General features: G+C 34.2%; 1 protein-coding gene across 1 annotated transcript; it reads left to right on the forward strand.

The window, feature by feature from the left end:
* Window positions 1–626: 626 nt before the first annotated feature.
* On the forward strand, window positions 627–5,855 carry LOC149055171 (uncharacterized). The gene is made up of 2 exons (XM_089229519.1): window positions 627–3,390; window positions 3,460–5,855. Exons 1-2 carry the CDS (start codon window positions 627–629, stop codon window positions 5,853–5,855), a joined length of 5,160 nt encoding a protein of 1,719 aa, XP_089085645.1.
* The last annotated feature ends 11,633 nt before the right edge of the window (window positions 5,856–17,488 follow it).

Genomic DNA, 17,488 nt, shown 5'->3' on the forward strand with positions numbered 1-17,488 from the left:
AATCCTGTCAACCTCCTATACCATTAGTTCCTGTTACTATCTCATTATAGTTTAAGCGTGACCAGCTAGGTACTTGGGTGTCATATCAGTTTACATGCTACCCGGATAAGTGTTGGTAGGCATTATTATAATACTTATCTTAATTTATTATTTATTGTATAAAGTATTTGTTATATTGTTACTGTTATATTGTTACTGTTGACTTTGGATCTCAATATTTTATTGTTCTTGTATTATCATTTAGTCATTGCTATGGACTAATTTTTGATGTTAAGTCGGTAGCCTTCTGTTCAGACTTAATTGGTTATTGCTGTTGTTCCTATTTAGTTGGTTGCATAGTTGTTAGTTGCGCTCAACCACACATTGTTATTTTGTTGGTTATCCCTTTCTTTTTTTATTGTTGTTAAATATTGTTGATAGTTATCAATAGTTTTATGAATTGTTGTTCTATTTAAATATCTAAGTTTCTTTAAGTGTTACTACACAATTGTGGTGTTATTGAGTATTCCTTCTTTATAATATTTTGTTCACATATTGGTTTAATTTTTTAACTCATTGAATCATCTTCACTAGTTACTATAGTTCATAGTCTTACCTTGTGAAGTGTTCTTATTTATATTGTTACAATGGGTGATGTAGAGCGTTTCACTCGTAACAAACAGCGTGCTATGCTTAAGCGGGACGCTGCAGCTAGCCAGATTGAAGCCATTTATGGTTTAGGTTTAAAGGCATCGACTGATCCTACCTTCCGTCAAAAGTTTCTATTAGCCATTGAGGACATTGATGAATTTTGGGCTAAGTTCTTAGTGGAAAATGATTCAGTGCTTGAGGCTATGATTGAGTTGGACATGGTAGGAGATTTTTCTAATAATGTAGAGTTGGAAGTTAGATCTACATTAGTGAGCGCTAAGACATTAGCCAGTCAGCTACGTTGTGGATCGACACCCAGTTCGGGTGATAGTTCCATCGATCATGCAGGCAAGTTGAATGAGACTAAAGAAGTAACAAACCCGGTAGTTAACTTGGATAAGGCCATTTCTAATTTAGTTCCGGCAGGATCCCGTGTACGGTTACCCGAGATTCCTTTACCCACCTTTGATGGTCGACTCCAAAACTGGCCTGACTTTAGGGATCGGTTCTTGATTCTTGTTAATGGTAATGCTGAGCTCACTAACATCGAAAAGTTTTATTATTTGTTAGGCTGCCTACAGACTGGTCCTTCTGACGTTATCAAAGGCATTACAGTTTCTGACTCAACCTATGGGCTTGCCTGGTCCACATTGGTCAATAGATATGAGAGGCCTCGACAGTTGGCCACCGCGTTAGTGAGTGATATGTTCAGTGCGCCTATCAACCACCTAGAGTCGCCGGCTGTTTTGATTAGTTTTATGAACACCTTCAGTGAGAAGATTGCCCTTTTGCGTTCACTTAAAATTCCAGATTTGGGTTCATTCTTGTTATTTGCATTAGCCGTTCGCTGTTTGCCATCAACAAGTCGTCGATTGTTTGAGCAAGATAACACTACAGATTTTCCAACGGTTGATAGTCTCTTAGAGTTCATTAAGGACCGTATTGAAGTGTTGGAAAACGCTGGGTTATCTATGGGTGCACCGACAGCTAGATCTTCCACCAAGGCTGGCTCTATTGAACCGAGAGGTAATCCTGCTAGGTTTAAAGCTTCAAGCTCGAAGCCTTTTCATGGCGCTAAGGCTCCTGTAACCTTGGTTGCCAACAAACCTGGTGATAGTTCCCAATCGTGCGTTCAATGCAACCAGCCACATTCTTTGGTGTCGTGTCCCAAGTTCAAAGACATGTCTATTGATGATCGTTACCTACTAGTCAGCAAGCACCGTTTGTGCATGGTTTGTCTTGGTAATAACCACTGGGCTAACAAGTGTAAGGCGTCTTGTTCTATGTGTCATGGTCGTCATAATCATATGTTACATAGAGATAATTCTCATGCCAAGACCCCTAAATCACCTGCCGTGTCTCTTATCAGTACTCAAGGTCTCAGATCCGTTGTCTTGGGTACAGCTACAGTTAATGTGAAGGATGTGGCAGGATGTCTGCAGCCAGTTCGGGCATTGGTAGATCCAGCTTCCCAGATAAGCATTATTACCACTTCATGCGTGAGCCGGTTAGGTCTACGTCAGGAACCATGGAGAGTTCCAGTCGCTGGTTTGGCAGGGCAGTTAGTCCAGTCCATTGAAGGTCGGGTGCAGCTCAGCATCCAGTCGCTGGAGGGCAATCATATGTTGGAACTTTATGCCTGGATTTTACCCACTATCACTGGTGTGATGCCTTCAGTCCAATTGCCGCTCGCTGTTAGGGATCAATGCTCCCACCTAGTTCTGGCTGATCCACAGTTTGATTCTCCCGCTCCGGTTGAATTGTTGTTGGGTGCTGATGTCTTCCCCCAGGTGCTTCGCAGCAAGCGTGAAGAGCTGGGTCCAGGTCTTCCGACAGCATTTGAAACAATGTTTGGATGGATCCTCCTCGGACCAATTGACCAACACGTGCTTTCTAACCAACATCATCAATCCTCAGTGACTTCGCTTCTTACCACATCTCTTGGGTCTCTGGTTGAGAAATTCTGGCAGGTCGAAGAACCAGAAGAAGCTCCACTGTCTGCCACAGAGGAGGGCAAGTGTGATGAGATATTTGATATGGAAGCTTACCGAGACAGTTCGGGTCGGTTTGTCGTTCCACTCCCATTCCGTGTCCCACCGACCGCAGACACCTTTTCTGGCTCTCGTCCACTAGCAGTGTCCCGCTTCGAACGTTTGGAGCGTAAGCTCATACGTGACAAACCCCTATATGAAGCTTACCAGCAATTTATGGCTGACTATGAAGCGCTGGGACATATGTCAGTGGCCAAGACTCCGGGTACCTATTTCATACCACACCATGCCGTGCACAAGATGGATGGGGGCAAGTTAAAATTGCGCGTGGTGTTTGACGCGTCAGCTCGACCGTCATCCAACATTTCGCTAAATGATGCCCTTTTTGTCGGTCCTAAGCTCCAGCAGGACATAGTAGATATTTTGCTCCGTTTCAGAACTCACCGTGTAGTTTTTACTGCCGACATTTGTAAAATGTACCGGCAAATATTACTGATTCCAGAGCATCGCCAGTACCAGCATATTTTTTGGAGACCTTCGCCTCATGACCGTCTTCAGGAGTTCGAACTGAATACCGTCACTTATGGTGTGGGTACAGCTCCGTACTTAGCACTCGGGGTTCTTCGAGAGATAGCACTCACAGATGGCCAGCAGTTCCCACGTGTCCAGGCAGCTCTCCTGCATCAAACGTACGTGGATGACATCTGCACAGGAGCAGATACTGTTGACAATGCCTTGGCCCTACAGTATGAACTCATTTCACTCCTTAGTCAGTTCGGCTTGGAGTTAAAGAAGTGGTCCAGTAACTCTCCTGAATTGTAAAAGAACATTCCTCCAGAAGATCAGGCAGTTGGCCCTCTTCCATTTAATGATAATGCGTCGTTGCCAGTTCAGGTGTTGGGTTTGAAGTGGGATCCTCAGGAAGATACCTTCAATTATGATGTCAGTTCGGCTAAATTTGTCTCTTCCAAGCGTAGCATGTTGTCGATCATAGCTCGGATTTTTGATCCTCTTGGTTTGCTGGCTCCGGTAATATTTTATGCCAAACATTTGATGCAATGCGTGTGGAAGACCGGTGTATCTTGGGATGATCAGTTACCTCCAGAGATTGAGCAGTGTTGGGCTGAGTTTGTCAGCGAACTTCAACATATATCTTTGTTACGTGTCCCTCGGTTTGTGGGAGTACAGACAGGTTGTCACTTTGATTTATGTGGGTTTTGCGATGCGTCCATCAAGGGTTTTGCGGCTATTGTTTATCTCCGAGTAACGGACCAATCCCACCAAGTTACAGTTTACTTGCTGGGTTGTAAGACAAAGTTGGCACCTACAACATCTACCACAATTCCTCGTTTGGAACTGTGTGGGGCAGGCCTACTCGCTCGCTGGATGAACCGTATATACACCACATTGTCAGCTCAAATTCAGATCCGTAATGTTTTTGCTTGGTCGGATTCTTCTGTGGTGTTATCTTGGTTAAATACTCCTCAGGTAGCATACAAGGTGTTTGTGTCGAATCTACTCTATCAGATTCACAAGTTGCTCCCGTCATGTCGGTGGTTTCATGTCAGTTCGGATATGAATCCAGCTGACTGTGGTTCTCGGGGCCTGCTTCCAAGTGAACTAGCTCAGTATAGTCTATATTGGACAGGTCCTTCCTTTCTCCACCAGTTCGGTGAGAATTGGTTTTCTGAAATCTCTTTAATTTCTCCGGAACAGCTCCCGGAAGTTAAGGAAGTTGTTTCTTGTGTTGTCAATCTCATGGGGGAGCCAGTTGAATGGTTTTCCAGGTGTTCATCCTTCCACCGCCTGTTGAGAATTGTCATGTGTATGCGTCGCTTCATCAAGAGATGTCTGAAGCAACCAGTTGACGAATTCTTTTCAAGCATACAATATCACGAAGCTCTTGTGGTAGTTGTAAGGTCCAGCCAGTCGCACACTTTTCCGCAGTTGCTTCGAGAGTTGTCATCCGGACACGTAATTTCCTCGCGATTGTTGGCCCGATTAGCCCCGTTCATAGATCATGAAGGTGTCATTCGCGTAGGAGGGCGACTTCGACACTCTCTGCTGTCAGATCGACGCAAGTTTCCGATGTTGTTGTCGAAGGACTCTTATTTGTCTTTGCTCATAGCCAGGCATTGGCATTTGTATGCATGTCATGCTGGCTATCGTCTCATGTCAGCTCTGATATGTAGACAATTCTGGATCATTGGGGACCGCCATGTTATTCGTCGGGCAGTACGGCAGTGCATAACATGTGCCAAGTTATCGGCTCGACATCCTCAACCGATCATGTCCGATCTGCCTGCGGTTAGAGTACAGCAGAGCCGACCCTTTAGTTGTGTAGGAATTGATTATGCAGGGCCCTTAACTATGGCAGAAACTAGTCTACGCAAAGCACGACAATATAAGATCTATATTGCCGTATTTGTCTGCATGGTTACCAAGGCAGTTCACCTTGAGGTGGTTACCGATTTGACCACTGATGCCTTTTTAGCAGCTTTTGACAGGTTTGTCTCACGCAGAGGGTTACCTACCTCTGTGTATTCAGACTGTGGAACAAATTTTGTGGGAGCGGCTAGAAAGTTGTCCAACCTTGTCAATGATCCGAAAAACCGGGAACAGATCAGTTCCTCATCGGTTTGTTCATGGCACTTTAATCCGCCAAGTGCTCCTCATTTCGGGGGTCTCTGGGAGGCTGCGGTCCGCTCGACCAAGCACTTGTTAGTCCGGGTAGTAGGTAACCATGTTTTGACTTTAGAGGAGTTTGTAACCATTTTGTGTAGGGTGGAGTCAGCCTTAAACTCTAGACCACTGACACCTATGTCTAATGATCCTAATGATTTGGAATGCTTAACGCCTGGACATTTCTTGATTGGTAAACCACTGCGTGCTGTACCTGAAGCTGAGGTTCCAGTCGGCTCGACTAACCTTAAGCAGCGTTGGAAGCTCCTCCATCAGCTGTACCAGGCTTACTGGCGCAGGTGGTCTGGCGAATACTTGAACTCCCTACAGATGCGAGGGCGTTGGGCAGTTGACCAGGAAAACATCAAGTTGGGTGAATTGGTCATACTCAAGGACCAATCTTCTTCTCCACTTGTTTGGAAATTGGGACGAGTTCATGAACTCCTTCCAGGCCCAGATGGGGTGGTAAGGGTGGTTAAGATTATGACTACTCAGGGCCTAGTCACGAGACCTGTGGTGAAGATAGTTCCGCTTCCTGTTAATGATCCATAATCCTTTACCTATCTTGTATAACAACAATGTATGAAAATTAGTGTCAATGTGATGTGTCATTATCGTTCCTGACCGTGGTTGACACTTGTGTTCTCCGCCTCAATGGATGGGGTAATATAATTCTCACATTGTTCATATTATATCATACATTGTTTTATATTTTGTTTCATACATTGTTTTGTATTTAGTTTCTTGCATTTTGTAATCTGTTATATACATTGTATATTTTATTTGTTCATTTGTTCATTTGTTTTTTTTTTTTTTTTTAACTTGTTTGTTAAATTTTGTCACTTGCTATTAAGTTTGTGAAAGTTATATTGTATATTGTTAAATTGTGTTTATAAACATAACTTGTTTTAACCATGTTATTGTTCCACATGACATGATTATGTGTTGATTTTGCTCAAAAAAAAAAAAAAAAATGTCTCCCCCCCCACATGTGCCTGATGTCATGAAGCTGTGTCTACACTCAACAACTTCATCTCCAGTTCCAGCTCCGGACCAGGGCTAGCTTGCCACTGTTGTGATACACCCTTGTATCACAAGGGGGAGTATGTTCGCGCCCCGTACGTGCCCCGACTTCCAGTTCGGAATGTTGGCGGCACTGACCAACTGGTTGCCGCCGACGGCGCCGCCGCTCGTGGCGTCGTCGCCATATGGTCGAATATAATGCTTTACCAAGCCGTTGAAAACACATGTATGTTCCGCGGGTTTTGTTTTCTTCTTATGACTTATGAGCAGCTCCGTTCGAAAGCACATGTTCGTGTCTTTTAACGTTTTTAAGTCTTTGTCCATTTTTTTTATAACTACGACGTGCAGTTCAAGCCTGACATTTATTATATTTTATATTTACCGCCCGTTCGGCGTGTAATCACCATTGACATTGGAGACGGTCAGCTCGACGTGTGATCATCGATACGACAGTGGTTCGACATTTTTACCAGCTTGGTAATCCACCAGACAGTTCGTCGTGGGAGCACCATCATTGTGGGCCCCATCTACAGCCTTGTAGTTCCTTGGTATCACCATTGCAGTTCAGCATCATCGCTAACGTATTCGCAGCTCAGCACAATCATCAACGTCTTTGCAGCTCAGCCTTAGGCACATGTTCCTTCCCCTTATTACTTTTGTTTATGTAATGTATTTATTATTTATTGTATTTGTACCAGTTGGTAAGCTTCAATATATTGAGTAATGTTTGTAATATAAATTAAAAGATTGCATTTTATTTAGTTTGAAATTACCTACATCCAGAGAGGTGCGAGTCACGGGTGTCAACCTCACTGTAGGAATGGTCGTGGCGCAAACACTCCCTATTATATATCTAACGACACTCTACATAAAGATCTAGCTATTCCAACAGTTCAAAACGTCGCAAAAACCTTCTACAAACGCACACACTCCAAGTTCCACAGCCATCGTAATCCCCTGATTTCCGAACTATCTACCAACACTATTCCTGGTGACCCCAGAAGGCGTCTAAAACGTACCTGGTGTCGTGACCTACTAATCTAAAATTGTTTATACCTCTATCTCCCTTAATTTTGTAATCACACCCTCTCCTACTAGCAAACTAAAATCCTAGCCTAAAATCCTAACCTTAAGTGCCTCCAATGGGCGGTTTCTTATTTCCAGCCTCTCAAAAACCATATCACCTCCATCACATGCACTTATTGTAAAACAACATTTACAGATTGTGTATATTTAAATAAACGTTAAAAAAAAAAAAAAAAAAAAGAATACCTATAACTCATAAATAACTAGTGCTAAATTCGGTTTTTATAAATCAAAATACTTAGAAAAATATTCTGCTTTGGAATATGAAATTAAAACTCTATGTTGTCATTCAAAAAAGTAAAAAACTTTAAAAATGATTAGGATAAAAAATATTTAAAAATATAATTTTTTAATAAAAACGTTGGTTTTTTAACAACTTGAAACCATGTAAAAAATATTTAAAAAAAGTAAATACTTTTTTAAATAATGAGTGTTTTTGGAAGTACTATCAAGTTAGGAAATTCCAGTAATCAGCCTAAATCGAGTACATATGGATTAATGAGAACCCATTTATAATATATTCTACTTGTATATAGGTAAATTAATATTCATTTGTTGAAGGTTATTTTTTTTTTTTACATATTTTTGAAAAGTAAAATATTATAACTTATAATATAGATATTTATCTTAATACCTATATACCTAATGTTCAGGGTATACCTATGTATACTAAAACTCGTAGTAATTAGAGAATTAACGATTTTGAACACTTCAGAAGAACCTCTTTCCTTATAGTCCTCAAAATCGCTAGCTGTAGCCTGCAAGTAACTAAGTAATAAGATGTATGATAAATGTATTCTTTGGGAATTTGAACGATTTATTTGTATTTTGTAAATATAATAATTTAAAGAACACGAGTGGTATAAATCATGTTTGGCTCCTGCAGTGTGATTTATAAAACATGTCTAAACATGTGTGGAGTTGCGGAGAGTCATAACCCGACCACTGTATTAATAATATACTTACAACGTGTAAAACCTATCTATGTGAAACGAATAAAATACAAAAATATATACATATTTTATTTTGTTATTTTAATTTTCATAAAAATATTGTTATTATTATTATTCATTATTGTTTTATATACTTTAAGCAAGTTTTGTTTTTCCTTTGAGAGTTTGAGACGTAAAGATTTACGAAATTTGTTATGTTTCCGTGGTTATTATATTATTGTTAACCCTAAGGAACTGCGGTTAATAACAACTAGACATTTTATTCAACAAAATGTACATCTTTGAGACAACAGCAACTTTCTAAGTTCTCTTATACATTATACATTTATACAATATCTTCAAATAAATGTTTCTTTTAGTAAATTTAAAAGAAGTAATTGTAGAGGACCGGGTGGCTTTATAAATGGACTTACAAATATATACATAGAAATTCTAAACCAACTTTTGTCGAAAGAATTTATACATAAAATTAATTTAGACCATATACCTAATGGGAAAAAAAATCAATATTTATAAAACATAGGATGTACAGTTGTTATTATGTAGTTTAATATTAAAAATATGGAAAAAAATAATATTAAAAATGTCATTAATAAAAATCAAAATATTCAAATATCAAAAGTTGGTATTTCTGTAATAGTCACTAGGCCATATATGATTTCATGAGGGGAGAGGGATTGTATCGTGACTAATGACATTGATTATAAATACTAGTATTTATAATCAATGATATTACAAATACCTATATGGCTATCAACCTACTTAAAAACCGAATGACCCTATTGTATTAGTTGTCTAAAATTTAACATAGCCAGGGTTTTATTGTGAAATAAATTTATTTCAGTCGTCTTCCTTCACGTCACATTTTGTTTTTGTAACCCCTTTTTACTTTATAAAAAGTATTTACTTTCAATTTACCTACATAGGTACTTACGAGTTACGAATAAATAAATAAATTTCGGTCGAAATTCTATTAAGTTATATATTCAAATCAAAATGTTGGACGTTCATACTTCTTAGTATTGTTAGATAATTTCCCACAGGCGTCTTGTATTTTTTATTATTTCCTTGTATATATTATACATACTATGTGTAGCGATACATATGTTTATATAAAATACCATATAAATGTATTACTATATTAGAAAGGTATGCGTTAAAGATATTCGAGTGAGATGATTCAAGTATAAAAAAAAAACAGTTTGTAAACGAAGAAAAATACTTTTATATGTGTAGAATGTACTTTGAAATGAAATGTTATCTATGTTCAAAGTTTAAAAAATAAAAAACCTATGAACATTTATTTTTATAGTGAGTACAATGACCGCAGTGCCAACATAAAAAAGTCTTTTACCATCTTACTAAAAATGAAAAAAAATGTGTAGGTAAGTAGGTAGCTACTTTTATAATATAATGTAATATTTAATAAATATAATATAATATCCACATTTAACCGTAACGAATTTGCGATTTCATATGATAGGTTTTAATTCATAATGTCAATATGTCATCTTTATAAATTTATACCTAACGATGATTTTGTATATTTTATGAATAAATTATAAATAATATAAATATAAACATAAAGGTCAGTCAAAAAATGATATTAAAAACATTTTCAATTACTATTAGTATACAGTTAAATACTTCATTTAAAGTAATCAAAGTAGAATTAAATTTCATGAAAAATTTAGTTTGCTACATTATATATCATTTTAAATGTTTTCCCCAAGTCACTATACAAAATATTATAACAATAATTGTTTTATACTTATATAAATATTGTCATTACCTTTAAGTTAAATAATATAATAAATATTATCATGCATACTGTGTATTATACATCTATATTTTACTGACTGAAATTGATTATAATGAGTTCGAAAACTCACTGCCGCGACGTTATAAAAGTAAAAATATTTTCAATTTTAAATATTGTGTAAGTACCTACCTGATGCACTGTATATTTTGTTATGATTCAGATTATTAATTTATATCATATTAAAATTATTTATTTCCCATCTTCTTTCATTATAAAATATTTACCAAAATTATATTTCTATTTCTACCTAGATAACTGTTAGATTATATTAATTTTTTCAGCAGGTTTATTAAGGTAGAAATTATACCGTGTGTTTAGTCAAATTATTGAATTACAAATAATATTGTTAATCGTAACAGAATTATTAATAATAGAATTGATATATTTATATTTATACTTATACCTAACCTGAAATTTGTAGTTAAAATAAAATTGTAATTTAATTTAATTCGAAGTTTATGTTATAATATATACTTATGTTTGTTTTTCTTTGATGAATCAATCGGTAAACATTCATATTATGTGTTTTTAATATTACATTTTATACTCTTTTCAAAATCATATTATATTTAGTGTATATAATCATAAAATTATGGCGTTCGTTAAACGGTGTATTATACCAATCCAAAATATTGATAAATTATTATAGTACCTATCTATAGTAGTATATTATAGTATTCTGTTTGAGTTTAAGATTTCTCATTTCTCAATTTATATTTCCCGTTGATCCTCCCTTTTAGTAATCGACACACATAAAATATTATATAGACCAACCTTTTTATAATATAGGAAATTGCCATTTAAACGATACTTATTCTATATAATAAGTAATGGTGGTTTAGTCGTTTTCCAATGATCAAAAAAATACGCGCGTGTAATCGAAAAATTTTTTTTTCACTTTTAAGGCACGAATTTTGTGGTGGGAAAAAAATAAATAAACCAATCGTGTTTTAAAAACACCATCATTTGTTGGAGTACCTATTTTATGTGTATAACTGTGTATAGGTATAATATTATGTAGACGAACACGATATACTACGTATATGTCTTGCGGCAGTGACATATAATCACCGGTGGTTGGCATTCGACCACGACGCCGACAAATAAATAAATCCCGGTAGACTCGCAATAAAATAAACCCACGCCAGACCCCAATTAGCCGGTCCCACCGGCGCTCTCCGAATCTACCCATTGCGCGTCACACCGCTGTTACGGCCGAAAAAGGTATGGGTTGAGCGGGGTCCGCGTACACACACGAATTGTAATAATTTATAGAGTGAGAGAGGTGACATATGCCGACGTAGGTACACACTGACCTATGTATTAAAATATATACGACACCGTCCTACTGAATACACGCTCATAGGCATTCGTGTCACTGCACGCCGTGACACGTCGGGTCTTGCTGCAGTCTCTGCTTTCTCGGGTCGTTGCGGTCGCAGGACGACAGTCGGAGTAGGGGCTCTACATGACGTAGAGGTATATAGCTGGACCTAGGGGCGGTTTCTAGAGGTGAGCGTTCGGGGCGAAAGGCATGACCCTGCTCGGGAGACGACGGTGGTCTGCAACGGGGTGGGTGTGTGATTAGACGCCGTGGACACAATGCGAAAAGACGGCCAGAAAATACGTTAATAAATGTAGGTATACCTACGTATAGTTAGAGAGAGGTAGTGACGGAGAGTAAAGTATCATATATATAATGTTATATACGTATACCTAAGTCACGCGGGGCTTTAATGATATCGATCGAACGACGGCATTCCTCGAAGGGATGGCTGGCTGGTGGGGTCGCTTCCCCCGCGCACCTGTTGCCCGTTTGCTGACTGACGGACGGCAGTGGCTGGAGGCAGCACGGTAGCGGGCGCGTCTCCCACCTCGTTTGACCTCTGTGTGTGTGTGCAGCTTCTTCGGGGTGGTGCGCTCACAAACACACACAAAAACACTCACACATTAACACATAAAAACCTCAAAACACACGCACAAAGGCTATTTATTCGTGTGGCACAGATAATTTATCAAGAAACCCGTTGCCGCATCATCTTCAATCCGTCTCTATACCCCCAACGTTGCGGTTATAATTTCATTTCACGTCGAGTATGTTTTTATTTTTCTTCCATCACCGTTATTATTATATTTTATTATTCATCAGTCATGACCAGTTGAAATTATGACAAAACACATCACTCACTGCGAAGGCGAGTCTCGCTGTACACGAATAACGTATACATATAATACATATTATACATCAGACACATTTATATATATATATTATATTATTATACACGTATTATACCTAATACCGGCATGTCGCGTAAACCACCAAAGTCGCGTCGTGGTGTAATTATGTCAATGATTAACGTCACGTTTCTATTGGAGGATTGTAATACGAGTCTCCCGCCGTTCCGTCGACTTGTATTCGCTCGTGTAAATATTATATGATAATAATAATATATTTAACGATATAATAGTGTTGTGTCTTAAATACGTCATTATATGACGACAAGTGTAAACGGCCTCGGAGATATGGTGTAATTTAATAGTGGCCGTTATTGTGAGCCACAAGTGTTGAGGCCGAAAGTACCGCACTTACCAACTCCTTGTGGAACAATGGTAGGTATATTATGTTTATGTATGCAAGACTATTATTTAGACCATTACCTATTGTTGGTATACCTAAGCGGATATAGTATCTAATATACATGGTGTCTGGTGTTACATTTGATACTGTTGATATAATACGAAAAATTCTTTGCAATACAAATTGTATGGATTTACAAATAAAAGTACGTCGAGTAAATACAATATTAAATAGACGACGTGGATATGCATGACGACCAAAATATTATGTTCTAACTCTGATTTTATACTTCCAAAATATAATAAAATATCGTTTATAAAAAATTAATTAATAATAATTATCGAACGGAGTATACCTAATAGAGACCTGGTGTTGAGTTATCACCCCATTTCACGCACCTAGGACATGTTTAAATAACACCTCATGGAAAATACTAAAAGACCTAAGCTACACTCCGTTAGTTGATATTAAATTTAAAAGCAATGATAAATCATAGTACTCAAAGCCGATTCTGAACTCGGGTAATAGTTAAAACGTTCTTGCGCCTGCGTTGCTTCAAAATTAATTTTCTTTTCTTATGATTTAAGACATTTAAAATTAAAAACTGAACTTTTATCTGCAACATGGACTTTTTTGGACTATAATTTATAATATTTAACTACCTTAGATTATACTGTCCATAATTATTAGATTTTATATGATAAATATTTTAATAATCTTTTAACATTGAAAGTTTGTCAAAGATTATATAATACGTACAACTGTACTTATTAAATAAGTACATATTGTTATGAATTATGAAGTTAGCCGTTAGGCATGTATTATGCACAATATAAATTAGTATTTCGAATATTATTCTTTTGCTGTGCACATTAATAAATAAAAACCATAGTGACAGTTTTATAATACACATAATTAATATTTTAACTTTTTCATTAATTGTTTACATAGCTTTTATCAAAACATAACATAAAAAATAAAACATAAAACATAACCACACGGCGCTTTATGTAGGCTATTTAGCTACACCTCTGTCGAGCGACCACTTTTCTGACATTTGGTAATAATATTGTCACTTTAAATAAATATTATTTAGTAAATATATTATACTATATAGGGTTAATTTTAATAATAAACGCTCACTAATAGTGATTCACTATTTTGAGAAGTATTTACGTTTTTGGAAATAATTTATTTTACATAATTGTAAGTTATTATCTCCTGGTGAAACATTGTATGACATCGTACTTTTTAACTTTTAAGAAAATAACATAATCTCATATACTATGTAAACGAAGTTTCTTTCATTTTACAGACAAATGACTTTATGCTATTAAATTTAGTGGTAGTATTATTTTTACGAATTAATTAAGCATGCTTTACTCGTCGCGTTACTTTAATATTACATTAAATATACTTCTTTAGTGATTTAATACTTTATATTAAGTTAAGAATTAATTCACTTGGGAAATTATTTTATTTATTAAATGAACCATAGGTCATTTAATAATAAATAATAAATAATAAATAATAAATAGTTTATTCTTATTTTTGACAAGTAATGAACGCTACATTAAACGAGTTAGTTTGGTGTGTTCAGTGTCGTTATTATATATAATCAAATAGAATATATATATATTATTCATACATTACAATAATGAATTTTCGTGAAATGGATTTTTACAGTATTTTATAAAAATTAATTTTTTAAATAAATAATTTTAAAGTTACAAATTTCATTTTTATTTTACTAATTATGAAGCTTCTTTTCGACAACTACTACTTTTAATATTAAAACATATATATTTTAAATTTAAATGCTAAATATTCATAAATAGTGATATATAATTATTATTTTATTGTTGGTAGGATATGGACTATTACGTAATAAATTTGTAAATAAATCATATTGTTTAGATAGGATTAAATTTTTAATTTCTATCAGGGTAAAAATGTAAAATATAGTTTTTATACATTGCAGCTGACTAATTTCTCATTTAAAGTGTATAAATATAATAATATATACTTTTATCAGTGGCACCCACGAAGTCCAAAAAATCTAGTATGGTGAAAAATATTTAAAGAGGTCCAATATCTTAATATTGGAAAAAGAAAGTGGTCAATATGAAGCGACTCTATCCTAAATTTTCAAAATATGTCGGGCCATGGCCCGACCTTCACATAGGGTTCGGCGCAACTGCTTTTATAGGTAGGTTTACAATGTACATGCTACATGTAATCATAGGAGATTTATATTTATGATACACTATTCTTCAGCTTTTACGGTCCTTGAAGTACTTTCGTTGCCTCAATTACACTACTCCATTATACTTTTAATTACACGATTAATTTTTTTTTTTTTAATTATGTATCAACTAATTTTTGATTCTTGTATTAGGGGCTACCCGACTTTAGTGAAAAAATATTTAATTTTCGATTTAGTTCTTTAATTATTTTTTAATATGATTATTCATCTTAGTTTGAAAAATATAAAAAAAATAAGTTTAAAAACTATTCCTAATTTAAAATTTATATTATAAACCACTTAGTTATAAAAAATTTTTTATATTTGCTCAAATTTAACTTCTTATAATTATTTTATTTAAATAATATTAAATAATCATAGGGAAGAAAATGTTTAAAGTAGAAACGTCTTTATAATCCTTTTAAAAATGAAATGGTGGTTTTAGCTTATTAAAATAATTTTAAGTTTTAACTATAAATTAAATATCAAATAACAATAGTACTAACGCATGGAGTTAAATAAAACTCAACAAATAAAAAGGTGACATATCATCAAATAAAAAATATAGTGTAAAGATTAATATTAAATTACAATTTGAAGTATTTTGGTTGTGATTATAAATTAAAAGTTATCTTTTAAGAATACGTTATAATACAATCAGATATTATATATGAGTATTTTTTACTTTATTATTATATTTTATATTTATAGATGGTTTATCATGAAAACAATTTTCTTGTTATACATTTATCAACTATAATAGAAAAAATTTAAAGGGTAAAGACATAAAAAGGCAGTTGAAAAAAAAATAGTATTTTATCATTTAATTCAATCATATCTGGAAATACTTGATGGGAAGTTGTTAAATTTTTTATACATACCTAATTTATATCAATCTATAAGACATATACTTAATATTTAATAGTTATGCATTTGATTATTAATGTTATTATGTTTAATGAAACACTGAGGTTTTTAACTTTTATCAATAGAAAACCGATTATTAGTTTTTTTTAAATAATTAAATTTTTTACATAATATTATATTATATAACAAGCATTGAATCCATTAGATTATCTTGAAGAACTTCGAATTATTCTTAACTGTTGCTTTAAACAAGCTAAAGTTGTACTCTTGAACTGTGAATATACTTGTTTCTGTGACTAAGTAAATGCTGTTTGAGTATCCATTACACATCAACCATTTATAAATTTAATATCAACTCTTTTTTTTTTAGTTTATATAATTTTATCTAATTTTTATAAAATTATTTTTTGTTACCTTATCATAAATGTACATTTTTATTATAGTATGTAAAGTAAATAGTTTTTAAGTATAACAATGTACACATTTCATGAAATAATGTTGTCCCTATCTATTTATTTTTGTGGAGCTCCGTAATAATTATCCGTAAGTTATCTTTTCGTTTCTTTCATCTATCATATTCCTTTTATAGATAGATATTTGCTAGAATTCTCTATTTATTTGATTTTATTATTTCGTACTTCATTTCCTATCCATGTGTTGTATTTTCTTACTGGATTGCAAAAATATGTATTCTCAATCTGTATACTGTATGGGAACAAATTGCAAGATACATTTTTCTTACACTTAAAATAGTTGGAATTTTTTATTCCTAAACAAAAAAATATAATGCGTTAATTTTGTTAAGTTCTCATTCATGTTGAATAGTAAAAACAATTATTTGAAATTTAATTTAAAAATTTAAGATTGTTAAGTTTCAAAACAATTAAACAAAATATACACCTACCAAAATTAAATATTAATTATGAAAACACGGAGCAGAAAATCAGCAGTAGGTTTCATTCAAAAATTCAACAATAATTCAGGAGTTATAATTAAAATACTTTCTTAAACAATCTTAATAATCTTAGTTATTAGCTTAATCAATTTTATTCCTCAATAAATATTTAACAACGATAACGGAAGAAATTAAAAACTATCTTGAAAACAATAGAGAAACTGTACAAACACTCGTATACTGTTGTTTTAACAGATCTTTTATAGTGTTATATTTAAATGTTTAAATATTATAGTTATTTTAAGAGTAATAAAAATAATAAATTATCCCTTAAATATTTTACAAAATAATTAACTAATCCGGTTTTAAGTTTAAAAAACGCAAATAGTCTTAGAGTTTATTTTTTATATAAAAATGTAAATTATATTCTTTTGCGTTGTACATTGTTTCTTCACACACAGTGATCTGAAAATTGTTTTATAAATAATTTATATTCAACCCAAACGATTAATAGAAAAAATATTACTTTTCAATATAGAGTATAATATAACTTTATGCGAGCCTATATTATTATTTAAATAATTAAGTGCTTTGATGTGTTTGTTGTCAAATGAAACACGTATGTGACTATGCAACTGCTGCTGCTTTGTACTTTGGTATTAGTGCGTAATCGATTTAAACTGAACGGTCCAAGATTCTATTTTAGATTCTGAGCG

Source organism: Diuraphis noxia, unplaced genomic scaffold (genome assembly GCF_037042655.1).
Source record: "Diuraphis noxia isolate RWA-SAM2 unplaced genomic scaffold, SU_Dnox_SAM2 contig0005, whole genome shotgun sequence".
Lineage (NCBI taxonomy): Eukaryota > Metazoa > Arthropoda > Insecta > Hemiptera > Aphididae > Diuraphis > Diuraphis noxia.